The sequence below is a fragment of the Nothobranchius furzeri genome, chromosome 2, assembly GCF_043380555.1.
Source record: "Nothobranchius furzeri strain GRZ-AD chromosome 2, NfurGRZ-RIMD1, whole genome shotgun sequence".
In the NCBI taxonomy this organism is placed as follows: Eukaryota; Metazoa; Chordata; class Actinopteri; order Cyprinodontiformes; family Nothobranchiidae; genus Nothobranchius; species Nothobranchius furzeri.
In genome coordinates this window covers 73,758,754-73,786,696 of record NC_091742.1, presented here as the reverse complement: position 1 = coordinate 73,786,696, position 27,943 = coordinate 73,758,754, and the positions used below count along the sequence as shown (strand labels likewise).

General features: G+C 40.2%; 1 protein-coding gene across 2 annotated transcripts; it reads right to left on the bottom strand.

Annotated features, from left to right (window-relative positions):
- Nucleotides 1-390: 390 nt before the first annotated feature.
- On the bottom strand, nucleotides 391-23,499 carry sepsecs (Sep (O-phosphoserine) tRNA:Sec (selenocysteine) tRNA synthase). Of its 2 annotated transcripts, XM_015946491.3 has the most exons (12): nucleotides 23,322-23,499; nucleotides 22,491-22,639; nucleotides 22,264-22,418; nucleotides 22,064-22,182; nucleotides 21,777-21,935; nucleotides 19,952-20,105; nucleotides 19,135-19,237; nucleotides 18,898-19,027; nucleotides 13,876-13,967; nucleotides 10,923-11,016; nucleotides 10,712-10,802; nucleotides 391-931 (listed from the first exon to the last, which is right to left on the bottom strand). In XM_015946491.3, the coding sequence occupies exons 2-12, from the start codon at nucleotides 22,602-22,604 to the stop codon at nucleotides 691-693; spliced, it is 1,452 nt and encodes a 483-aa protein (XP_015801977.3). In that variant the 5' UTR covers nucleotides 22,605-22,639; nucleotides 23,322-23,499; the 3' UTR covers nucleotides 391-690. The 2 variants fall into 2 exon arrangements, with proteins under 2 accessions (XP_015801977.3, XP_070405031.1); XM_070548930.1 differs by having other exon boundaries at nucleotides 22,264-22,639.
- Between the last annotated feature and the right edge of the window lie 4,444 nt (nucleotides 23,500-27,943).

Sequence of the window (27,943 nt, the reverse complement as noted above, 5' to 3'; positions counted from 1 at the left end):
AGGAATTTGAATGGTGTATCAAAATCCAGAATGCAAACCAGTCACTGGTGAGAGTTAAAGCCTGGAGGCACGTACTGACGTTTTTACTAACTAATTAGATAAAGAACAGAAGCACTGCGACAGACCTGTTTCACTAAAGCCCACATCAGTTGTGATCATAAAAATAACCTAGCTATGTTCAAATGAAACTAAACTTGTTTTTGTTCTTTATTCATTAAAACTCAAGACAAAAACCACAAACACAGGAATGGGCTATATTTGGCGCACGTCTTCGATTATCTGGAGCCTGAAAATAAACGAGCTAATCCACTACACAGGGTTTCAGATGAAGATGATGGCTCAGCAGCGCTTGCATCGCATTACAACTCGCTGCAGGAGAAAGGGAACAGATCATGTTACAATCTATTTATTCCACTGGATAGTGCATTTTAAAAAACTGTATTTCATTCAAAGGCTCCACTCAAAGGATGATTTAAAGCTTTGATTCATACAGAATAATCCATCAATGATTTATTCTTTGGTATAAATCAGAGTCATTCTAACTTCTAATTAAACCCAAACACAAATCCATGCCTGCTGTCACTCATTAGAACATCCAAATTGAAAATATATTAACAAAAGTACCATTTTAAAAGTACAAATCAAGTAAAAGGTAGGCAGCATGGTGTCAGACTTAATGTTTCAACTGATTTATTCTTCACCAGGAACCTCCTGGTTCACCTCCAACACAGTAGAACTACTCTTCACTGCATCTTTCTTCAGCATCTTCAAGCATTTGTCCAGTTTTTTCATGCACAAAGTCACATCTTCCCGAGTGATGCCGATAGCAGAAGCAGCGTTGAGGTAAGGGCAGGGGTACGAGTTGGAGTGGGACATGAACCCACAAAACGTGCGTCCGTTTACGACCTGCTCCTTACCCAGTGGTATCACCCTGGAGACAAAGGTGGAAAAAACAATACAAAGATGATTGTGGATGATTAAGTTCACTAAATAGTTGACTTTCAAGGAACGTGGAGAAGATATTTCCTAATAGGTTTAAAAAACACTGAAAAAACATTTTTATTGTTATTTCTTTTATAATCGGTCACTAGGGATGGGTCTGTACTTTTTAAGACACTGACTAAATTCCATAGATTATTTAGACTCTAAATTTTAGTCATTAAAACATAAGTTTCATGTTATTGCTTTAAATGAAACACGGATTACAAAGGAAAAAGATGCAATTTTGTATTAGAAGGATTTGAATTTTTTTGGGTTAATAGGACAAAAAAAATGGGAAGTGGAGTAGCAATATATGTACAGAAAAGTTTTCAATGTAAGATTATAGACACCACAGCTGTTGATGAAATTATGGAAAGTTTAACGATTAAAATCTAGACAAAAAAGTGTAAGAGTATAGTTTTGAGTTGTATATATAGAACACCTCGCAATCGCTTCCGGTCGGCAACAAGATGGCGCCTGTGCTTGGCTTAGCCGCAGTCACCGGCCACTTTTTCAAACTTTTCTCCACTAACCTCCTCTTTTCCACCTTGCTCCTGTCTGCGATCCTCTTCAATTGTGTCCCTGCTACAATCTCCTATGATTGCCAGACTCTTTTGTCCTTCCGTTCGTTCACGATCGCCCAAGACGCACCGAGGAGGTACCATCCTGTTTGTTTACCTGAGTGGCGCACTGGCCCGGAACCAAACGACGGTCCCGAGCTGCGCACCTCTAGCGATGTTTGTCGGGTCCCGGGAAAACGTCGGAGGAAAAGAGGTAAACGAGCAAGAATCCAAGTGAGAATGAGACTTCTCTTAAAGCGTGGTTTATCTAGTAAACATCGGCGTGATCTTCAAGCTTCTTGTCCTTTGTTTGGTGACGTGAGCGCCACTTCCGCATTCCCGCCAGGCCGCGTTGCAGCGTGGTTCATCCGTCCAAGTTTTTTAAGGTTGGTTTATCCTCATTCCTCAGTGGTTTCTCCTCCTGTTCCCTCCATAAGTGGTTTTTATAAACACCATGGATCTAACCCTGCTAAGTTACGTCCACTAACTCTGGCTGTTTCTGTAGTTTCTGATTCCTCCACCTCACTCAGCATGGCTCTATTAAATACTCGCTCTGTTAACAATAAGTCCTTCCTGCACATCCTGAGCTCCTTCAAAGGAATCTCCTACCATCTTTATGCAGATGACATCCAACTGTACATCTCCTTTGAGCCCCATGAGATGTCTAAGCTGCAGCTGTTACACACCTGCTTAGACTCTTATCAAAACCTGGATGGCTGGGAGCTTTCTACAGCTGAATGAAGATAAGACTGAGATCCTCATCTGTGCCCCAGACAAGCTGGTTCCCAAAGTCAGAGACTCTCTTGGTCAGCTCTCTTCCCACACCAAACCTTCCGTCAGGAATCTTGGCATGACCTTTGACCCAGCTCTCACCCTGGATTCTCATGTCAGTTATCTTGTTCGCTCTTCCTTCTTCCATCTCAGGAACATTGCTAAGCTGAGTCCCATTCTGTCCCGCTCTGAACTTGAGACTGTTCTCCACACCTTCATCTCCTCACGCTTAGACTACTGTAACTCTCTTTTCACGTATCTGAGCAGAACCTCCCTGAACCGTCTACAGGTGGTTCAAAATGCCTGTGCTCGGCTTCTGACCAAGTCCTTCAAATACACCCACATCACCCCGCTTCTCCTCCAGCTTCACTGGCTGCCAGTCAACTTCAGGATCATTTCAAGATCCTGGTTCTGGTCTATAGGGCCTTACATGGACAAGCACCATCTTACATCGGTGATCTTCTTAGTCCCTACACCCCCAGCAGGTCCCTGAGGTCCAGTGATCAAAGCCTACTGGTTGTGCAGCACACCAGGCTAAAGACCAAAGGTGACAGATCATTTGCTGCTGTGGCCCCCAGACTCTGGAACTCTCTCCCCCTAAGCCTGAGATCAGTGGACTCAGTGAACTCCTTTAAAAAGCAGCTGAAAACTCACTTGTTCAAGCTGGCTTTTGTATGACCTTCTTCACCACTCTCTCTTTATTCTGCTCCCCCGACCTATTCCACCTTCCTCAGGATCCACTGATTTCCCTCTTTCCTATTCACTCTCTCTCTTTCTTAACATTTTTAATCACAATTGTCTATTTTTGCTCATTTTAAATATATTTTTAAACATTTTCTAAATGCTTTTTTTATATTTTTACATTTTTGTTTTTGTGAAGCGCCTCGTGATTTTAATCTTGAGAGGCGCTATGGAAATTATATTTTCACCTGGCTCCTGTATGGAGCAGTATTGAACATTATAACAAACATCTTTGAAAAAATATGTGATAAAAAGTCTTATTTTGTGTGTGGGGATTTTAATATTGATTTGATGAAATGGAATGTTCATAAAGCAACAATTTACTTTTGTAATACTATGTTTAGTTTTGGATTAAGGCCACTAATATACAAGCCCTCCAGAATTACGAAGGACAGCGCTACACTAATAGATAATATTTTTACAGATGTGTACGGTTCAGCTACAAATGGTATATTCCTAAATGACATTACAGATAATCTCCCTATATTTGGAATTTTGCATAGTTTAATAGATAACACTTCAGTGGCAAAGGATGAGTCACCGCATAAACTTATGAGAATAAGTAAGGTAAGATTATGAAGTTCATCATTTTCAGCTCCACACAGCTGCCCCCTGTGCACAGTAACACCCGTGTATAAAAGCCAAGGTCGGGTGTTCCTCAGACTGTTTACATTCCAGGAGAAGAGTCCGAAGGAGAAGAAGAACACTTTTACTTAATCAAAATACTTTATTTGTGATTAAAAGAATTAAGCAAAACAGATGTTGATCAATAATAATCAAGTGAATGATCTGTGAAATAAATATGTCATGATTTATGTTTAATGAAAGCAGGACTATTGCACAGACAGACTGATCCTCATCTCCATAGAAACGCATGACACATTGCTCCAACCAATCAGAGCCTTCGGCTGCCGCAAGAGAATCTGGTGTTGACTTAAAGTGTCCAATCCCGTTTACTGAAACTTAAAACAATTCAGAGATATAAAACAAGGCAACGCCATTTTAAAGTCAGTTCCATTTTGACTTCAGTTCTATTCACCGTCATCCCAAAGAAAAGCACAGCCTGGCCAGATGTGTTTTCTTCTTTAAACTAAGAACTGTGAAGTTGGAGATTTTTGTCGTTTAACAACCAGACGACATCCTTTCAAAATAAGAGCACCTGCTGACGCTGCCGATCGGTACCGGGGTCGACCCTTCAGACGGGCTTTGAAGTGCTGCGATCGCTGCTCCGACAGCTCCAGTACACATCCGAGGTTCTTGGACCTGGCATTTCCTGATCTACCTGGGAGGCCCCCACTGGGTACGTACACGGCAAAATAGCAGCTCATGTCATCACTTTATAAGCCTTGTGATATCTAGTCATAACAAAGACTACCAGATTCAATGACGTCAGCCTATGGAGTCTGAACCACACACACACACACACACACACACACACACACACACACACACACACACACACACACACACACACACACACACACACACACACACACACACACCAACACAACATCCAAATCCATTTTCATCCATCACAGAGTTAGTCCTGGTAGATTGTTTAAGAATTTATAATTAAGAAATTAAAGATTCTCAAACGATCCCAACTCTCTCTCTTTTCTTGTCTCAAAGTCAATACAGAGTGTTTAATTAAACTCCCTGATGATAAAAACAACCTATCTTCTGATTATTACAAGTGATCTACTTACAGTGTATTAAAATACAACTCTAGATAGTTACATCACTTCAATTCCGTTACAAACTTATGAGAATAAGGACCCTAGAAAGAATTGAGGCTTTAAAGGTAGACCTCGTAGATTGTGTTTGGGATAATGTGTATGTGGAGGACGTGAATTTGGCATATTATACATTTTTGTCTATTTTTTAGATCTCTATAACAAACATTGTCCTATTAGAAAATGTCAGGGGAAGAAAAATAGTAACAGAAAACCATGGACAACGAAGAGCTTACAAAAGGCATGCAGAAAGAAAAATGTACTATATAAGAAATATTTACTATTAAAAACTAATGAAAGTGAAAAACCATATAAACAGCATAAGAATATGTTGACCTCTATCATAAGAAGACAAAAAAGGAGCACTATAATACATCATTAGAAGGAAGTAAAAATAATATTCAAGCGACGTAGAATATTATAAATGATCTTATCAATAAAAACTTAAAACAGAATTTCCTAGACATTTTGTAAATAAATGTGGTGATATAGTGGACAATAAACAAGATGCCGCTGAAGAATTAAACAATTATTTTGCTGATGTCGGTAAAAGTCTGGCCAAACAAATTCCAAATTGTGATAAAAAATTAAATATGTTTGATCACCTTATTAAGGATAATAAAGATTCATTCTTTTTGGGAGGGATCAACGATGGTGATATAATAGAAACTGTTAGAAAACTTAAAAATAAGAAATCCACTGATATTAATTTTATTGATACATTCATAATTAAAGAGGTCATTGATTTTATTGTAAAACCTCTGACTTTTATTTGTAATCTATCCTTTCAAAAAGGTGTTTTTCCAAACAGCATGAAAATAGCTCAAATAAAACCAATTTTTAAAAATGGAGACAAACATTGTAATAATAATTATAGGCCAGTATCCCTACTTCCTCACTTCTCAAAAATATTAGAGAAATTATTTGCAAAACAGCTGGATCATTTCATTGAAAAATATGGATTACTTAGTGAGCACCAATACGGGTTTAGAGCCAAAAGAACAACTGCATATGCAATTATGGAAATGGTAGAAAAAAAATAACAGAGGCAAGGGAAAATGATGAGTTTTTATTGATTTGCAAAAAGCATTCAAATTAAGAGGAGTGGCTTATTTTTGGTTAAGGAGTTATTTGGACAATAGGAAGCAATATGTAGAAATCAATAATACAATCTCAAAATTTAGGAAGGTTACTTGTGGTGTTCCCCAGGGATCTGTTCTTGGACCAAAACTTTTTTTTACTTTACATTAATGATATTTGTAAGGCCACTAATTTATTGAAATTTGTCATTTTTGCAGATGATACAAATTTATGTTGTTCAGGTAATAATTTACAGAAACTTTTGCCCTTAATAGAAAAATAATTGGGAATCCTTAAGACTTGGTTTGATATTAATAAACTATCACTCAATTTAAAAAAGACAAAATTTATGATATTTGATAATCAAAAGGAACTTGACAGGGAAATTAACTTAAATATATGGAATGTTGAAATGGAAAGGGTGACAGAAATGACATTTTTGGGCATGGTTATTGATCATAAAATGAAATGGAGACAGCATGTTTATTACATTAAAGGAAAACTTTCTAAGATTATAGCAATACTGTAAAAATCAAGACATATGTTGAATTATGCAGCGTTACATATCATTTATTGTTCACTCATACTACCTTACATTTCATACTGTGTGGAAGCCTGGGGACTGACTAATCAACCGTTAGTTAGTGCAATAGTTCTCTTACAAAAATATGCAATACGTATTATTAATAAGGCAGATTATTTGGCACTGCTACGGATGCCAGGCTGACCAGTGGAGAGAAGCAGCCAGAATCACCCAGCTCTGTTGAATCAGCCTGACACTGCCCCTCCTCCTCCTCTCTCCCGGGCTGCTGAGGAGCACAGCTGCAAGGAATCTTCACTGATTGCCATCACCTGTATAAAAAGGCTGTGCCTTCAGCAGTCTGGGAGGCAGCAGTGCAGGGGTTCTGCTGTCCTCCTGGTTTTGTGTAGTTTCAACCCCTGGTCGTTTGGATTTGTTTGTGTTTTAAACTTTGGTTGTTTTTAACTCTTAATGAGAAATTGAGGATGATCCAGTGGGATTTTTTGTGTGTTCCGTTTTTAAAAGATTAACTTTATTTGTGGCAATTTTCCTGACCTCAGTTTTAACACCTTTCGTTGTGGTAAAGCTTTTAAGATAAGTTTTTACCAGGTGTTTCATAGTTGATAATTTGCTTTGTAATGTTAACCTTTTTGAGAAATCAGTTTTGCTCGTGTTTTAATATCTTTTTGTACAAATAAACCCATTTTAAACTCCTCCACCAGTTCTTATGTTCTCCCCATCCTTCACACTTTTAACATCACATGTCGGGGACGTAACAATCACATGCACATCCATTGTTTTTAAAATCACATGTTATGAGATTTAATGATTTAGTTTACTATAAAATAATGCAAATAATGTAAAAAGCTAAATTAAAGTTACTTCCACTAAGTATACAAACATTTTTTTCTTGTGTAGAAACTAAGTATGATTTTTGAGATATTAATAAATTTATTGTTTCTTTGGCAAAAAAAGAAGTTAAAAGGAAATGTATATCTGTGGTGGGGGTTAAATTATGGAATATGTCAGTGTAAATGTACGAACTTGTGGTACATTTTTGTTGTTTAAAAGGATGGTTTTGAAGATAATTTGACGGTTACAAGAGTTTATAAGTTGTGTTGTAAATGTAAGAGTATTGTGAACTTATTTGACTAAATGGTGTATACTTCTCTTCTTCTTTTCTATTTTGCTTAAATTGTACAGATTTGTGTTAAAGGGGTAGATTAATTTGTTTAAAAGTTCAGGCATAAATATAAGCATGTTGCTTCGGCCTGAGCCTTTTCAGTCACTCTAAATGTAATGTGTTATTGATTATATTGTGTTTTGGCTAAATAAATTCAATTCAATTCAAATAGTACCGACTGAGTACGGATTCACGTCATATGAAACTGTGCCTTTTGTTGGTACCCGTGCTGCTTGCACGTGCAAGAACTTAATGTCGTCAGTCACTGTGGGCGAGCTGTAAACAAAGCAGCATGGCAGAGACGAAGCGTTCTGAAGTTTGGGTCCACTTCACTAAATTGGATGGGTAACTGGGTGATGATGAAACCAGCAACAACGATCTAAGTGAGATATCATCTTTATCTGCTCCGGTAAGTAAATAAAATGTTTAAGATAGCAGTAGCTTGATGTTAGCTTCCGTTCAGCTAATGGTGCGTTCACTTTCTCCTCGGAACGCCGAAATTCAGACTAGAAGAAAGCGAACACGCTTTAAAGTTTGGCTTTACTTCACTAAATGCGATAGGCTGTTGGGTGATGATAAAACCAGCAACAACGATCAGAGTAGGAAGCATCTTAATCTGCTCCAGCAGCAAAATAAACTGTTTAATATAATGTTAGCTTGATAGTTTAGCGTTGTTTACATATATAATGGTGTGTTTGCTTTCTCCTCAGAAATTCCAACTTCGTGTAGGAAAAATAAACAGTTTGAAAATGAACGGCAAAAGGAATGAAGATACAAAGTAAATGTAGTTCACAGCAAAGATGTTTGCTTCTGTTTAATTTGCAGTTTATAAAACTACAAAGACCCATCACACAGTTTGGCCAGAGGGCAAAAGAGAAGAATAGGAGTACATGGAGCTGGGTTTAGTTTGGAAACACCACAATATTAAAATACAAACTGTTGTACGGTATCGACGTTTGCTTTAGTCTCATTTGTAGTTTATAATACATGGTCTCCTCATCAGAGCTATTACATAGAAGAGGAATATGGAGGTGGGTTTGTTTTTGCGTCATTTAGAAACAGTTGTTAAAAGTTTTCATATTGAAGAATTTTGTGCAACACTACGATGATAAAATACAAACAGTTGTATGTTATTTATCAAAGATGGGAAATATATTATTATATATTGAAATATATTGGGAAATGAATATATATATATATATATATATATTTAATTTTAAAAGCTATTTAAATAATTATTAACCCTTTGATGCATAATGGTCACTACAGTGGGCAGGTACTCAAAATTGTTTTTTTTTTTTTTGCTATTAAGCACAGCTGTTGAAGACTTTATTGCATTTGAGCCCCTCCATTTGGACTTCAGTAAGTCCAGCCAACATATTTCATGTTCAGAATGCACGCCGTCCACTGAGGTGGACATGTAATACTGCAAATTATTTGTAAATTAAATGTTCCAAAAATTATGTAAATATGAAATTTGTTTCATTCACACCTAAAGATGAATGAAAAAAATTGTTAAAAAAAATCATGGTTGGGGATTTCATAATTCATGCATCAAAGGGTTAAACACTAAAAAGTATTTTAAAAAATTTGATACCGTTAAGTACAGGTATTGATTCATAGGTACCGGAATCGGTACCATATCGATTCAAACATCAAAAGGTACCCATCCCTAACAGAGTGTTTAGAGCAATTTACATAAAATACAGCTAGGTGTGCACATGACCTTAGTTAGACCTGAATGATCAGTAAAGGCCTGCAGCCTGCTGAACTGCAGTTATCTAAAAGGTTCAAACTGAACGACAAAGTAAAAATACTCCTATTAAACCTGGCAGAGCTAGAACTCTGTCAGCACAGCTAAGACTTAACCTTTAATGTGAAATCAATTACTGCAGCTACTGACACAATGCCTATGAGGAGCCATTAAGGTGGAGAAATGCACCGTGATGAGTACACAGATGTATATTAATCAAATTTTGCTGGACATTAATGTGGAAAACATAATCTGGTCCCTCTCTAGATACATGTCAAGAACACAGAGCTTCAGTGCAGTTAAAAAATGAGCGAGGGGTCATCTGATCCAATAAGCTACAGAGACAAATGGTTAGGTTTATTAAAACATTACAAAAGGAAAGCAGTATGACTGATAAATATGAAATAACTTTACACACTGACCCAGTGATAATTGAGTTCAGACGTTTGCCTTTTAAAGGGTATTTGGTTTTTCTCCCGATTCTGCTTTTGAATTATCACCAGTGACAAAATGACTACTGTAAATACTTTAGACCATATTTGGTTATTTTTAATAATGGCCTCATATAAACAGTTCCTAAACTAGTATTTGTTTTAGTACAAATTGACTAAATCACCAAACCAGAAGGATCACACTAAATCTCTCATTTTTTCCCAATTTTATTTTTTATTACAGTTTTATGATTGATATAATTTATTTCCTAAAACGCATATTAATATATGATGTATTAACAAATATACATTTTCCAAGAATATTGAGAATTTTAGGCAAATATACACAGAATATTGAATGTATTAGTTTAAAATCTGTATCATTAATTCATAAAAATACAAAAAAGTTTCATTTGAGAGGAAAGAAACCACTTCCTGCTTCACAAATGAACTTGAACTTTACACAATTTTTCATATTTATTACATAAACTGTGATGTAAAACTACTATTTTATATTTTATTGGTGCCCAGTTTGGGATGTTCTGATGTTGAGGTACCTTCTCTTGCTTTTTCACAGGAAGTGCCGGTGTACGGCAACCAGCAGGAGCAAAAAGCTAACTTCTTTTGGTGACACATCACCTTAACAGGCGTCACTTTTTATGTTTCACACCCAACAACAAAACTCACACCTCACTTCTGCTGATGTTTTCATGTGAGATGTAGCTAAAGTGAGGATAACGCTAGCTCATTCCCTGTCTGTGTTCAGGTGTACCCATCCATAAAACTCAATGAAAGGCTTGAAATGACAAGGTGATTTTCTGCTATAAACTTTGTTTAGTGTTAATTATGGTAGGAGGAGCAGGCTCAGTTCTCTAACTCCCTCATTTCTGTGCCAAACGTTTGCACACCCTTTATTTTTCCATTTTTAACATAGTATTTGACCACGCCCTTTTCATACCTGGCGCCTGACACTTGGCGGGTGAACAGCATCGAGCCGAGCTGAGTCACCGCCTGATCACTTGAGGCCTGGAGCCCATCTAGAGACATGGCTGGAGAGGAGAGAGAGATATGTATCACACTCAACACACATAATTAACAGATTAACAATTTTTCAAACAAATATGACAGTAGCGTGACTTGCTGGTGTCTGGTCAGCATTAGGAGCTCACCCAGGGAGATGGGATTACGTGGGGTGTGAAGTAATCTCTCTCCGTGTGCAGAAGCCAGATTCTTCAGCTCCTGAGCTAGGAACGAATAAATCTCCTGCAGGCAGACACGGGAGGAGGAGGAGGAGGACATATGAAAGACCTGCAGCTTCTTCTGCAAACTGCCACATGTAAACAGTGAGGGTTGGGTTCACTGCTAATCAGGCTAATCTACCAAAAAGCAGATCAAATCATGTCCCTGCACCCTCACCCGGCTGTGCTTCCTCCAGGATATTTGTTTGCATGATGCTTCCACCTCTGGGATCAATTAGAAGAGAAGCAGCAGAAGAATGCATGCTTTTAGGTGGAGATTTGAACACCCGTGTGTATGAAAACTGCTGACAAAGTGCTTGTGTGTGAACGACTGAATCAGTGCAGGAGGGGGTTCAGGACGCAGATGTTCTGAGTTCAAGATGGCAACAAACTGCAGAGTTTGTTTTTCTTTATTCTTCTGTGCTGGCTGCTAGTGCCAGATTCCTCTGGCGAGGCATTAAAAGGATGAGCGAGGAGGGTTGTGTCATACGCTGCTGACTCATGCTTTCTTTACTTGAAAGTATAAACGAATAGTGTTTGAACCATGTCAAGAATCTCCAAGTGTCCCTTGTTCGCTGATGACAAAGAGCAACTTTATTTGTCCCAAAGAAGGAGGAGGGGGGAGAAAGGGGGGAGGAGGACAAAGTGTCTCCAGAAAATAACTGCGTGTCAGACAGAACATCTTCTACCAAAACAACACACCCGCCAGCTACTGGTTCCCTCAAGTATGTTGAACTTTGTTTAACTGGTGGTACATGTGGCAAAAACCCGAACCTCAACAGATAAGACTTCTGAATTATTTAAAGGTCGTCACTCCAGGAGAGATGTGAGGGAACTCGCTCAGATCAGCAGACACTATGGAAAAGCTCATTCTCCACATTAATTATGCACAAAGCAGACCGAAAGAAATCAATGAGCCTGGATGTTGTCAGATCACAAAGGAGATCGGGTGGATTTCATATATACAGCAACCCCGCCCCTCTTTTCAAACCTAAGGTCTCATGAACAGGATATAAAAAGGATCCTTGTTGAATGAGCTAAAACATAACACACTACAAACCAGCTTTGTGTGTGTGTGTGTGTGTGTGTGTGTGTGTGTGTGTGTGTGTGTGTGTGTGTGTGTGTGTGTGCACGCGCAAAGTATCCCATTAGCACTGAATATCAGAAAGTCATCACTGGATGCTCATCTACATCTACAACAGATTCACTTTGTAGTCATCTCATTTCAAGATGGCCACTACAGCTAATCAGCCTCAAGCCTGGTTTATACCCCCTCTCATCTCAGTGACGGAGAGATTCAACCCAATGATTCGTCGACGCCAGCACTCAAGCTGAGTATAAACCAGGCATCAGCAAACCCAAAATAGACAAGACATTAGCTACGTTTACATGGGCACAAGTAATCAGAATTAATGCCCAATCAGGTCAAAAATTCATCATGTAAACATGTCAATCGGAATATTCTGATCCGATTGATCTGATTCTTTACAGTACTGATGCTGTAGACACAAGACAGTAATAAGATTTTAGCAATGTCAAGAGTTGGTCCTATTTCATGACTTATTCATCTGAGGTTGTGTTTAATCAATACAAAAGGAGCAACAGGTGACTGAACATATGGTTACATATCAGGTCTGAACCCAGGGTCCACTCGTGTATTGCGACTGCATTTTTCTTCTGCAGGGAGGAGTTTTGCATAAGTGGTGCTCGAGGTGTTGCAGGATCTCTCGAGTGTTGTTTTTTTTTAACAAAAACTCCCTCTTTTTTTTTTACAAGTTCTTTTAATTTGGATTGAAGCAAAAGAAAAGCAGCTTTAGTTCAGGAAAAGCAAGTTGATGCTCCAGCAGTGTGGAGGTGTGGGAATGCTGCAGTGCTGCTGATCTAAAGAGTAATGCTGCAATATGAGCTACTCTGTTTCACAGCAGTGAGCCAAAGAGGAGGTTTTTAGTAACTTCTGGATTGATTTGATCCTTTTTAAGTTGATCTCTCCTGTTGACGACAAAAAATCTCCATCATCAGTCAGGATGATGGGAATAAACAGCCAGTATTAACCGCTGTGATTTACCCCCAAATTCCACTACCTCCGCTCCGACACGAACGCCGGAGCAAAATCGGTCCCGTTGTAGTCAATCAGAGCAATTCCACTACTGCGGCCGTGCTCCGGCAGTGCGGTGCCGTGCGCCGCCCTCTGTTCCGGCGTCCGGCAAAAAAAGAATCGATCCTATTTTTGCCGGACGCCGGAACACCTCAGCAGTAAATGGACAGAAATCACAACCGCCCAACAGGAAAAGGAGCAAGCACAACTTCCGTTTTTCACAATAAATCGATAAACAAAATGCATTTTTTGTTTCATATGCACAGGTTTAACAACTTTTAACAACTGTCAATGGCGGCTGAACTTTAAATGCACAAAAATAAGCCATAAATACAGTTTCCACTATCAAAGTAGTCACCCTGTTGATCCAAACACTGCTGATCTCTCAACACACATGATGGGCAGATTAAACAGTTCATTTCGATGCTTCTCCCACACAACGGGTGTTTGGATCTAACTTCCGCGTTTATTACTCGGACTGTATCGCAAGATCTCGAAAATCCCGCGCATGCTTGTTTGCCCACCTCAGGTCTCCGCACCGGAGCGGAGCCGTTGTAGAGCGGGTACCAGTAAACATTGAGTTCGTAAGCGAGCGGCTGCGGAAGGCGGGGGCGGACCGGAGCGGAGGTAGTGGAATTTGGGGGTTAGTCATTTAAGGAGAAAGATGCAGAAACATCAATAAAAAAATGTATCTTGATGTTATAACAAACTGAAAGCATCAAGCAAACACAGTATAATCCGAGCCCTGGGATGATCTATGCTCAGCTTTCTAAAGGTTCATGTCCTCACCTTTCTCTCTGACAGGTACTTCTTATAGCCGCTGGCACCCAGAGAAAGAAGGGTAATGAGGACGTCAAGGGAGGGCGAAGCTGACGCACGACCTAGAAAACAAACAAATTAAAAATAAGACTTTCAAGACAGCAACATGGTAAATGGCCTGTATTTGATATAGCACATTTTTGGGTTCTACAACCCCCCAAGGCGCTTTACAGCACAGTGATCCATCCATCCAAGCTCACACAGAAAGATAGTCTGCTATCTGCAAACCATAGTGAGTTGAAAATATCTACTACTGGCATCAAGTTTCAAAAATGTAATTGAAGTTCAGATGTGGACAAGCCTGCTGGTAGTTTTCGCTAGGTGAATAATGTAAAACTGACAAAGTTAAGTGGGATCTCTAACTTTTTATTGCGTATTGAATACAAGTTTATTTTTGTTTTTGATTACTGATTCAGTTGGTTGGACGTGCCTGTATAAGTTCACCAGGGAGGTGCCCAGGAGACATCCTAACCAGGGGATTGCCGCTACAACAGGCACTGCCAACAGCTCAGGTCAGCAAGCCTCGACAATGGAGGCATACGACATGGCCCATGAGTGTCAAAGACATGCAGCCGACAATCCACGATGAGCAGAGTAACAAAACACCACAGATCTGTGGGACGGCATTCCTCACAACCACAGCTCTCCAGGTCTTACTTTCAGTGCCCTCGTGAGTCACCCAAGAAACAAATTTGGGAATATTTCCTTTTTTTTAAAAGATCCGCTGCTCCTCCATAAAGAGAGGAGCTAGTTGAGGTGGCTCAGGCATCTGGATAGGATGCATCCTTGACGCCTCTATGGTGAGGTTTTCTTTGCATGTCCAACCAGGAGGAGGCCTAAAGGAAGACCCAGGACACGCTGGAGGGAATGTGTTCCTCGTCTGGCCTGGGAACACCTTAGGATTCCCCTGGAGAAGCTGGCCCAAGGTGTTGCAGAGAGGGAAGGCTGGGCCTCTTTGCTTTGGCTACTGTTTACTGTTTAAGTACCAATAAATCTAAAGTAACCATTTCAGCACATCTTTGTCATTAATCAGCTAATTTCTTCCCACTATTGTTTTATTTTCTCATTTACAAGAAGCACGGAGGTGTACATTAGACAACTGCTTTTGTTTGAATACCTTTTCAGAAGAAAGAGGCATTGTTTAGAAAGTTTTTTTTGCCATTTCCTTTGACATTTGAGGGCAAAAAAGGGGGAGGGGGTGACTCCTGGAAGAAGTTCCTTTAAACGTCTTGTTTTGAAAAAGAAACTAATTTTAATTAAAGAACAAAATGGCATAAAGGAAACGTGGTTACCTTCTTACTTCTTTAAACAAACACCTGAATGAGTACAAATTTGTAAAAAGTTTTGCAGACCATTTGAAGATAATCAACATGTCCTAGTCCCGAAGAGCCACTAACCAGCATGTTTTAGTTATTTTCCTGCTTAGTCGATTCACCTGTTCAGCAGCTCATCAGGCTCTGCAGAAGCCTGTTAATCACCTGCTGATTGAAATCAGGTGTTGAAGCAGGGAAACCTACAATGAGCTGGATGGCACCTCTCTAGGGCTGGAGTTTCCTGCTCCTGAGGTAAGCAATAGAATGAAGCCAGATTACAGGGAGCTAAAGGAAAGCAGGATTGGAGTGTGGAACTGTCTGCTTTGTAAAGGTCCAGTGACATAAAAACTGCTTATAAAACACACATTTGTAGTTATTCATCATTTTAAATGAAAGCCATTGTGTCTTTATTAAATGCAGTTTAACTTTAAGATTTTGGACACTTTTCTCATTTTGAAAGAGAACAAACAGAATTTTTGACAATGACAAAGAATCTTTTCACAAACTAGAGCTCATATTTTTAAAAATAAAACACATCAGCTCAATAACAGCCAGGGAATAAACCAGGTCCAGGGGGGTTTCTCAATGCCAAGAAACGTCACCTTGATGTCTTGGTCCCGCCCCAGTTGCCTAGGAGATATGTCATCAGGATCCGCCAAGACGTGTCCCAGTGTTTATGTTCTACCGAGGCGTTTGTTCTCAGTTTGTTAGCCGTTTAGCTAGCTGAGCAAGGATACATGGGAGGTGTCTTGTAGCCTTCTTTGGTCAAAAATTTCCCAGAACACACCGCGGTATTTTCAAAAGGATGGCAGATCAGAAGCCGGCAGCTACTTCGGGGCCAAATTTCAAGTTTAAATGTAAGTCAACTAATTGTATCGATTGGGCTGATGTCTGAAATGTTTTTTTTTTTATATCCAAAGCAGTTATCTATGTTTGGTTAGCTACTTAGTAGTTGCAGCTTTGGTGGCTAGCTGGTAGTAACTCACTTATATATTTAATTCAAGAAATATTTACAAAATTTAAAGAGTAAAAGGCTTGTTATATATTTATACTGAAACTTATACGTATAAAATATAACGTCATCTCCTGTGTCACGTGACCACCGTGGTCATGTGATGCAAGTCTGTTCCATTTAACCGTTTTCTTTGACCAAGGAAGGACAGTGTCCTCGAAAGCAAGGCGCCTGGCCTCACAAGACATCGCCTCGCAAGGCCAGGCGCCTTGACATTGAGAAACACCCCAGGTCTTATTAAAAGGTTGTGAGAACTCACCAGGTGTGAATGACATCATTAATCTTGTGACACCGTGCGACATGATGACACAATTAAAGTTAGAATATAGAACATTTTAATAAAAAGCTATATTTAAAAAAAATAATACCTCTGTGGGGCATTTAGAGGTGTGCAGAATGAATGTACAGTTTCTCCTTTAAAAGCTATATATATATATAAAATAACATCAAATTTTTTATTTTGTTGGACTACCAGCCACTAGAGGGCACTGCTGTGTTAAAAAGTCCACTCAGCAAGGCAAGGCTGGGATTGTGTAAAATGGCAAACTTGAGAAGTCAAGCAGCTGATTCTGAGCCCAGAAGATGTTCTAACAGTAAATACGGTTGTAAATAAACATTAGCAGAAATGAGTCCTCATCCTGTATGATTTGTCTCTGAACAAAGAGCTGGAACATGTCAGCAGTGAACCTACATCCCACTGGGTGGAAAATTTAGTCTTGTTGTTGCAATACCACCTCTGAACACCAGAGTTCACCAGAGTGTCCGTGCTCCATAGTCAACCTTTAATCTTATTACAACAAATCTGGTTCCTCCAGATGTGTAAAATGGTTAATTATAAAAGCCTTTGGGAGTAGGAAAAGTATTACAAGTACTAAAAATCTGAGAAAGCATTTTAAAGTTTTTAAATAAACACAAGTTCAACAGAAATGAGAGTGAAATTGAAGAAGAAGAAGTGGTAGAAGAAAATATCTTTTCTATAGCGCCGCTCAAGATAAAAATCACGAGGCGCTTCACGAAAACAAAAAATATAAAAAAGAATTTAGAAAATAATTCAAAATATATTTTAAATTAGCAAAAACAGAGATAATTGTGATTAAAAATGTAAAGAAAGAGAGAGAGTGAATAGGAAAGAGGGAAATCAGTGGATCCTGGAATAGGTGGGGAGAGCAGAACAAGGAGAGTGTGATGAAGGTCACACCAAAGCCAGCTTGAACAAGTTAGTCTTCAGCTGCTTTTTAAAGGAGACCACTGAGTCCACTGATCTCAGGCTCAGGGGGAGAGGGTTCCAGAGTCTGGGGGCCACAGCAGCAAATGATCTGTCACCTTTGGTCTTTAGCCTGGTGCTGCACAACCAGTAGGCTTTGATCACTGGACCTCAGGGACCTGCTGGGGGTTTAGGGACTGAGAAGATCACCAATGTAAGATGGTGCTTGTCCATGTAAGGCTCTATAGACCAGAACCAGGATCTTGAAATGAACCCTGAAGTTGACTGGCAGCCAGTGAAGCTGGAGGAGAAGCGGGGTGATGTGGGTGTGTTTGGAGGACTTGGTCAGAAGCCGAGCACAGGCGTTCTGAACCACCTGTAGACGGTTCAGGGAGGTTCTGCTCAGACACGTGAAAAGAGAGTTACAGTAGTCTAAGCGTGAGGAGATGAAGGTGTGGATAACTGTCTCAAGTTCAGAGTGGGACAGAATGGGACTCAGCTTAGCAATGTTCCTGAGATGGAAGAAGGAAGAGTGAACAAGATAACTGACATGAGAATCCAGGGTGAGAGCTGGGTCAAAGGTCATGCCAAGATTCCTGACGGAAGGTTTGGTGTGGGAAGCAAGCTGACCAAGAGAGTCTCTGACTTTGGGAACCAGCTTGTCTGGGGCACAGATGAGGATCTCAGTCTTATCTTCATTCAGCTGAGGAAAGCTCCCAGCCATCCAGGTTTTGATAGAGTCTAAGCAGGTGTGTAACAGCTGCAGCTTAGACCTCTCATGGGGCTTAAAGGAGATGTACAGTTGGATGTCATCTGCATAAAGATGGTAGGAGATTCCTTTGAAGGAGCTCAGGATGTGTTGAAGAGGAAGCAGATAGAGGAGGAAGAGCAGAGGCCCCAGCACAGAACCTTGTGGGACACCATGGGTAAGAGAGGTGGTGGAGGACCTAAACCTGGAGACGGCCACAGAAAAGGAACGCTCAGAAAGATAAGAGGAGAACCACTCCAGAGCAGTTCCTGACAGGCCTACCCAGTCTCTGAGCCTCTCCAGTAGCAGGTGATGGTCAACAGTGTCAAAGGCTGCAGTCAGGTCCAGCAGGACCAGAACAGAACAGTCCCCTGCATCACTGTGAGTCAGAAGGTCATTGGAGGACCTAAGAAGAGCTGTTTCAGTAGAATGAGCTCTACGAAAACCTGACTGGAAGCTATCATAGATGTTATGTTCATCAAGAGCAGCTGTGAGTTGTTTAGGCACAACCTTTTCCAAGATCTTGGAGATGAACGGAAGTTTAGAGATGGGTCTGAAGCTGCTATGGAGAGAGGGGTCAAGACTCGGTTTTTTAAGAAGGGGGTGGATTACAGCATTCTTAAAGTAAGCAGGAACCTGACCAGAAACCAGAGAAGCATTAATTATAGAGAGCACACTGGAACTGATGGGGCTGAAAAGCACTGGTATCCCTCACCTGGGTACATCTTGCTGATCTCCTGAACAAAAGCCTCATCAAAACCAGCAATGATGGCTCCACCTACTGGAACCATGAAGTTCTTGTCCAAGCTCTGGACAAAGGCATCGATTCTTCCCACCCGAGCCCCCTGAAGAACAGCAAAACATTTAAGCAATCACACACTGTAACTCCACGATCAACAGGAAACAAAGAAAATGTTCTTATATCACAACATTAAATAACACACTGAAGTACCTGTTGTATAAGATGCATGCATTTGGATGATTGCACTCCATACGCATTGTTGACTATGTGAGGGATATCATATTTTGCACACATGGTGGCCAACTCTTCAAGCCTGGAAGACACAAAAAGGAAATAGGTCACTCTGAAACTGTGGAGCAGATCTGAGAGCCCCATGCAACTTGAAATGAGTGTTGCTTAGTATTAGCCAATAGCCAATCCGCCCAAGTACAGATGTAAATCACAGAACATGCACGTGCGTTTGAGGACGTACCTAGACTGATGCAGCGTTGGTAATGTTTCCATTACCTTTCCATTTTTATTTTCATATTTTCTGCTTTTAGTTTTCAAAACAACAATTTTAGATAATAAGTTATGGAATCATACAAACTAAAAGGTGAAAAAGAATAATTTAGGGACAAACAAGATTCATTGGATTTGATAAACCTCTACAGATGGTCCCAGAGTTCCTTTAAGTTCCTCAGTGGAATATTCCCACCAAACAGCCTCCAAAACGTTTGTTTACACTGAGAGATGAGAAAATCTTGAAAACCATATTGATACAGTAAAATGGTAAATGGTGAATGGCCTGTATTTGATATAGCACCTTCTAGAGTCCTGGAACCCCTCAAGGCGCTTTACAACACAATCAGTCATTCACACATTCACACACTGGTGGGGATGAGCTACGATGTAGCCACAGCTGCCCTGGGGCGCACTGACAAAGGCGAGGCTGCCGAGCACTGGCGCCACCGGCCCCTCCGACCACCACCAGCAGGCAACGTAACATTATAAGAAAAATCAGGAATTGAATGTACTTATTTATTACCGGTCTGGGACCCTTGGAGCAAAGCAGGACGTTGTGGAGTGAACACACAGTACGTTCTCGGCTCCCAGTTCCTCAATCTTGCGCTCAATGGCTTCCAAGTCCGTTCGCAACTCATCCCCATCCAGGACGTTCTCCACAACTACAGGTTCAAAACCTGTCAAAAATAAAAAAAAATCAGCTGTACCCTTAAAGAAGCAATATGTAAGAAGGAAGTAAGAATGACCTCCTGTGGTGAAATCTGATAACTGCAGGCCAGTTTTCTAAAATAAATAAATTAATTAAAAAAAGTCACTTTCTCACTGCTATTCCAATAGTTTCATGGCTGTTGCCAGTTATGGATCAGCACCAGAAGATTTTAGATGACAAGTGAAGACGAGTAAGTAAATAAATACATTGATATTACATGTGCTTATGTGAGGCAGGAGAAGCTCAAGAGGTAGAGCGGGTTGTCCAGTAATTAGAGGATTGTGGGATCGATCCTGGCTCCCAGCAGAGAATTCTGCTGTTGTGTCCTTGGACAAGACGGTTGCAGCATTGCCTTTAGGTTGGTTTATGCTTGACGCGTCCGCGAGGTTCGCACGGCTCCGTGCGGCAAACTTGCGTCATTTTAACAACCACGCCCTTCCACCGCGCCTCTGCACGGCCCAAACTCTCTGCACCGCGCACCTAGGAAATTTTCTAACCACGCGGACGGTCGAACACGGAAAAACATGGTGGACTGGCAAGAACTAGTATGGCAGAGGTTCGTAAATACAGACATTTGTATGATTCAGCTCTCAAAGATCACCGTTATCAACATGTTAATAATTCTTGGAGAGAAATAGATCGTAATGTCGGAAAAGACGAGGACGCTGTTAAAAACTGCTGAAATGCCATGTTGTAAACAGTAATTTTTACTTCTACTATGGTGCAGTGTTGGATGCATGCCGTAGAGCTCCATGCTGCCACGTTCAGTTTGGGAGAATATTGGCTCACCGCAGAGACAAGCCGCATGAACCATAAACGCTGCAAGTTGTGAAGCGCGTTCCATCCGCGAGCCGCATCACCAAGCGGAAAGTAAATGTGACAAGCATAAACCAAGTTTTAGTCAGTGAGCCCCTGAGCAGCTGTGGCTACATTATAGCTCATCACCATTAGTGTGTGAATATGTATGTGAATGGATGAATGATACACTGTAGTGTAAAGTATGTTGGAGTCCTCTGACTCTGAAAGGCGCTATACAAGTGTGGGTCATTTATCATTTATCAAATCTGGTGTTGGCACTCTTTAGTGTTTTATGGTAGGAAGCACTTACTACACCTATTACGGTAGATTGGCTCTGGGATTACAGGAAGTGTGGCTGTTTGCCGTCTTGTTAGCTTGCTGTTATAAATCCGAACGACTCATTAAAGGAAGTAAAACATCACCATTGACTCATTATTCACTTCACACACATTTCACTGTAATATTGAGTTGTTGGTAATTGAAAAAGTAGCTTCAGATATTTTCAGAGCCGACTATTTGCTTTTAATTAAACATTGGTATTGTTAGCTCAACGTTAGCCTCTAGCCTGCTTCACTCAATATTAGAGTAAAACAAAAAGATGCTGTGGCTTCTTCCTTCCAACATGATTGAGACATTAGACTGTTTTGCGATTATTATTATTTTACTGTAGAATTCTTACATATTGCTCCTTTAAGAAATTACGACTTCTAAGAAGAGCAATGGTCAAAAATACATGCTTTGTCTTTCTCTTCAATAAGAACTCCTTCCAAAGCAATATTCTACTAAAAAGTACAATCATTCAAAATATTCTCTTTAATACTCATTCAACATTTATTATTACCAGCTGTGATCATAGATTTGAAACAGGACTTCTGGTCGATTCGAGGCCAGATGATGTAGCGAGCTTTAGGTCTCCTGTGGCGCAGAGTCAGGAAGCACAATGTCAAGCTCATTCCTGTTGCCATGGGAACAACAAAGCAGCTCGCCACACTGCGGACACCTGTAACACATAAGGAATGGAGTGTGATTTCACTCTAATTCTCTTTAAGATCTTTATTTGGCAAGCAGCAGCTATATAGGGATTAATATCTAAATAATTTGTGGTGTTTCAGAGTATTTATCACAAACCAGAGATCTTTAGGATATCCAGCACCACTGAGTTGGTCAACTTGTTCAGCAGGCTGGATCCTGCAGCTTTAGGCTGAACAGCAGCGATGTCACCTGACCGACCGATGCCGTGGATTAATCTGCAACAGCCAACAAGAAGAGCAAAACTTAAAAATAAGCAACTACGGTGGGATAATTAAAAAACGAGCAATAACACCAACCTGTAGTGTCGCCTCGCCACCAAACCGGACGCCACCCGGCCTTCCCGCTCTCCAACGCCACAGTTCCCCAGGAAGTTATTGCTGTCCATAACAGCCAGCTCATTCAGGAAGAGCTCCACGGTGCTCTCACTCCATCCTTCTTCAGGACACTTACCCTGATAAACACTAAACTTAAGAGGACATCCACAGAAACCTTGAATGGGCACAAGATCACGAGTTGACCTGACCTGCTCCAGTAAGAGTCTGATGAGCTGCTCATGGCCACGACGCGCCTGAGAGCCCTGTCGGACGTAGGAGGGAGCGACGACCTTCTCACAGAGGGTGAAGTTTTCACTGTTCATCTCTGCTGAACATTCCTCAGGGACAACATACTTCTCTGGTTTTAGGAGAAATATAAAAATTTAAATATCAAATGTTTTATAGCAGATATTACAGTTTGTTTAACTTTGTTTTCATACTCACAATTTCTAGATTTTAGTTATTTTTTAAGACCACTCCAAGATCAACTAGTTTTAAGCTAGTTATTTATTTTGTTTAATTAAGTCTTTACGACTTTCGGTGAATTTAACAAAACATGTAGGTTTTTTATAAGTAATGTGGGACTAGGAGGCTCAATCATCTATTTTGCTGATGCTGAGCTATCAAAAGCCACTCAATCCTAAAGAACATTTGCCCCTTTCATGTTCTGTTTTGATTAAATGTTTGTTTTTCAATTTGCTCTCCAGGCACAAGTTGACAGATTTTACGTTTGTTTTGAAGTTTATAGGATATAATATTATTTAAATATAAATTGTGGAAATGGCTATGGGTAATTTGAACAAAACTAAATAAATCTCTAAATATTTCAACATAAGCAAGAGAGCTGTGGGGCATGTTTTCCCTTTATGTTTAGCTCAATCAAAAAACAATATGAACAAGTTATAACTTCTTATGGGACTCGCGTGTTTCTGATCAGCAGATTAACCTCGATTGAGCTAAAATCGCTATAGACATGCGAAGGAGGGAAGAACGCGTGATAACCCGCGTAAATGCATCCCAACAGTTAAAAAAACGCTTACCAGCCGCTGAAGGTATGATGAACGAGCTACAGAGAGATTACCAACTGGCTAATAGTTGCCTCATAGCGTTAGCAGCCGGCTATGCTAAGCTAATGTTTCCACAGGGAGAGTAGGTTGCCTGCACTTCCTGTTGGCACGCGACGCCTCGGTGTAGCTGTTAAAAGTGGCAGACTTATTATCCGTTTCTTTTCGTGTTTAAGACTGTTGCACCCTGCTAAAACAGGATAATATGTAACTGCAGAAGGTAATATGAAACTAGTGTGGAAGCGAAACAGGACAAGCTAAGTCACGTGATGACTGAAGGAAAGCTCACGTGACAGTCGACACTGTTAAGCTGAAAAATACTCCAAAGGTAAGAAGCAGGCGGTGCAAGGGCAGCCATTAAAAGTCCCAGACACATTCAATGAGCGAAAAAATATCAGAGGGTTTCATCGTAAATCTTTTTTTATGTACAGCTACGTTAAAAACACATTATTTCTGTCTGACATTCCTTTATTTGAACATTTATTTATGGAAAAATCGTCCGCATTTTTCTCAACTGGGGCATTTTACAGCGGGGGTGGTTTTTGGGGCACAATACCATATGAGTGTAATTGTAAACACGATTCCTGATGCCTTTTTTTGATTACAGAAACACACTGACCAATAATGTTTAATGTTTTATTTGTAAATCTGACAAAATTTCAGTTCATAAAACGTAATGATAATAAAGTAGTTGCTTTATTAGACGTTTTTGCAGTTTCATTATTACCGCCCAGTGAGTCATGGTGGATGGCTGCTTGTACTGAGCCAGGATCCTCTGGAGGTCTCTTCACCAGGGTTGCCAACTGTTTTTGACTGAAAGTAGCTGAAGTTCCCCCCAAAAGTCACTAGATGTCGCCAGATGACGTCACGTGCTTATTTACATATTGATGACGTCATCACGCCACATTAGCGTTCGTTTTCTCTATGGCATCTAATATATATATATATATATATATATATATATATATATATATATATATATATATATATATAATAGGACTAAAAGGGAGGAAAATAAATACTATGTTATATGTTAAAGTTATTAATTAGTATGATTAAAATGGCCCAAATTGCTTTGATATGTACAATAAATTCCAAAACTACCAATAAAGTGGCATTAAAACAGATATGGTGTGGTGATCCAAACAGTTCTGTTGTAGGATATAACTCAGACCTCCTGCTCTCCTCATTCTCACAGACATTTTCCTAAAAAGCTGTTTTTTTACACCTCATAGTTTCTCAACTTCTCTGTTGTGTATTCTCTCCATCGTGATAATAACGGCGCTCCGAGCAAAAGGGAGCGGGTGTCTCATAGTATAACCATCCCTGTGTCACTGAAGGAAATTCAGATGAGCCACAGAGCTGCGTGTGTAAACGGGACGGTAGTTGAAACTCCCGATGACTTTATTTGCCAAATGCAGGAAAAACCAAAGTGTCTGACGGCTGCAGAACCAGAGATGGCAGGTTGACGCCCGCGCCGTCTCTAGTAGAAGCGTGAGCCTGCAGCAATATGAAAGCAGCAGACGTAAATCGGCGGTCTCCAGCTCTGCAGCTTCAGCGAATCAGACCGGCCGAAAACGGTTTATGATTGGTCAGTCCTCGTGCACATGCGCAGATTATCGTTCTCTTTCCTTACTCCCGGAAGAACGGTTCAGAGTGCAAACGGTTTCTTTGTTGCTAATCTGTAGGGAATATCTACATGAAAGTTCTACAGAAAGTAGCAACGGGTCCTGAGAAATGTCGCTAAGTTTGTCGCTAGGCGCTTTTGGAAAAAAAGTCGTTGAGGGGGGTCAAAAAGTCGTTAGGAACAGTGACAAAGTCGCCGAGTTGGCAACACTGCTCTTCACGTTAAAAGGGAGTTTTCCTCTCCACAATCGCTAAATGCTTGCTTAGTATGAGGGTTGCTGTAAAGACACTGACTCCAGTCAGTGACTTGATGCAATTTGCTGGGTTCCTTATATAGGAAACTGTTTTCTTATTGGCTTAATGAACTGACCTGTATTAGAATGTTTACTACGTGGAGTGCCATGAGATGACTCTTGTCGTGTTTGCATCATTCACTCAATGATTTTTAAGTACAAAAAGACATTTATTAAAATAATTTATTTTTCTTTTCATTTTGATTAGCCTATAGCGATCAACTCCAGCTCAGCCTTAGCGATAGGGTGAGGAGCTCGGACAATCGGGAGGGACTCGGAGTAGAACCGCTGCTCCTCTAGATCGAAAGGAGTCAATTGAGGTGGTTTGGGCATCTGGTCAGGATGCCTCCTGGACGCCTCCCTGGGGAGGTGTTTCGGGCATGTCCTGCCGGTGTCGGTACAGGATCTGCTCGGGTGCAGGATCGGCTCGGGGTCCTTCGACTGCCGATGACGTCACATTACTGCAAATCTACTCGGCTTTCACACATACGTTTTGGAAAGGCATAAGCAGTTTTGTTAATAAATTCTTGTTTGTTAACAAAAATGTTTTCTTTATAATTGTCATTTGTTAATTAAACACCATATTATCTTTGTTTTGTAAAGAATGTGAAACTACATAAAACCAACATCGGACTGACAAAATATAGAACGGTTCTTATGTGAAGCCATATCTGTTTGTATTAATGTGGAGTTCGTCTGTATATTTCCTCATTTGTTATCTAAATACATTCTTTGACTCAAAATATTGCTTGGTGTCTTTCAATAAAGTTCTTATATTTTATTTTGCCCCATTTCATCAACATCAAGAGCTTATGAGGGTCACCGTTTATCATTTGCTTATATTTTACATTTAATTTAGAAATTCAAACATATTTTCCCCCAAAAGTGTTGATTTTTGGACTGCAGGACTACAACCACAAATTTGTTCTGACCAATCAAAATCATAACGTGATAACGTCACTTCCATAAGCTTCATGTTCAGCCAATCAACTACTTTGACGTCATAGGCAGTCGAAGGACCCCGAGCCGATCCTGCACCCGAGCAGATCCTGTACCGACACCGGCAGGAGGCCCCCGGCTCGACCCAGGGCACGTTGGAGAGTTTACATCTCCAATGTGGTCCGGGAACGCCGTGGGGTCCTGCCGGAGGAGCTGGTGGAGAGGGCCGGGGAGAGGACCGTCTGGAGCTCCCTAGTTGGGATGCTGCCCCAGCGACCCGGACCCAGATAAGCGGAGGAAGACGATGACGACGAAGACGACGATGACTATAGCGATCATCACATAAAATGAAACATTGATATTTGCATGTTACTGAATTGTTTTGCTATAACTGGAAAAGTGCAGGAGGAAAAAAACTGCATTCCGCCTTTTGGCATTTTGAAAAACGTTTTTACTCTTGCCACTGATGTTTTCCCCCAAGTTTTCTTTTCCTTGTTCCTTAATTCTCGAATGTATAAAAAGGAGAAACTGCGTCAAAACAACAAACAAACCTGAGCCAATCTCTCTCTCTCTCTCTCTCTCTCTCTCTCTCTCTCTCTCTCTCTCTCTCTCTCTCTCTCTCACTCTCTCTCTCTCTCTCTATATATATATATATATATATATAAAATGCACAAAAGGGAACAAATTCTTTACCTTTTAATTTCACAGAAACCAACACCTCAATGCATTTAATTTGCACATGGAATAATTTGTTTCATTTGAAGAACAGAAAAATGCTTTTAATGTAAACGAAAAAGTAGTTTCGCTTAATTTTACTAAATTTTATTAATTTTTTAATCAGTTATGGCGAAATTAAATCTTTGTGGAGGAAAAATGCTGATTTGCACAACTTTCTATGGAAGTTGTTTGAGCAGGCTAATTTATTTCCATTTAAACACAGAAACAAACGCCTTATTTCCCAAAAGTTGAAATTTGAATAAAAATCCTCTCATCTCTCCTCTTTGACAAATGAAAAAAAAGAAAGAAACACAGAGACAGCCTGAAATACCACAGATTGAATTGAGCTATAACTCATTTTTACCGAGATGAGCGCGATGATCAAACAAAACGAACATATACTCGCGTCATTCTGGTACATTAGCGACATTTGCTCAAAAATGAAACCAAAATTAAATCAGCGCAATAAAACATAAACAAGAAGGAGTTTTTGTGCAAACTGACACTTTAGTTATATTTCACTCTTCGATTAAGTACTTTCAAATAATCTTCAGGGATTTGCTGCAAAAGGGAAGAGAAGGATGGCAAGTTAATGGCAAAGCGGACCTGTTGAGTTCAGCAGCTTTGCCATCATCTTGCCTCCCTTCAGGACCCCGACTCAAGGAAAAGGTGGATGTTTTCACCTAGATCCAGGGCTTAATTTGGGCCGGATCTTGCCGGAACAAGATCCGGGAACTATTTTATTTTGAAAGGACTGTTCCACCCTAGCCTGGCAAGCAAGACTAAATAAATGTATTGTTTAAATTTTGCAAAGCAAGAATGTGGTCTAGTTCACTAGGCTAGCAACTGTCTGCTAGGATCCGGCAACTCACGAGACAAATTGTGCTATTCGCAGGATTCGGATTACGGGTGAGCTAGGGAGTTCCTGGAAGCCCTCAACACACCCAGTGGGAGCCCAAAAACGATCCTGGTTCTACTTATATTAAATTATCTATGTGGACTCTCTGGGGATTATTTAGAGCT

Bases quoted from the DNA above. Each gene is read 5' to 3' on its own strand.
- sepsecs (XM_070548930.1), bottom strand. From the start codon at position 22,604: ATGAACAGTGAAAACTTCACCCTCTGTGAGAAGGTCGTCGCTCCCTCC. The intron at 21,936-22,063 runs GTTTGTGATAAA...TATGTGTTACAG, and splicing joins GGATATCCTAAAGATCTCTG to GTGTCCGCAGTGTGGCGAGC. The intron at 10,803-10,922 runs GTGAGCTCCTAA...TCTCCTCTCCAG, and splicing joins ACGTAATCCCATCTCCCTGG to CCATGTCTCTAGATGGGCTC.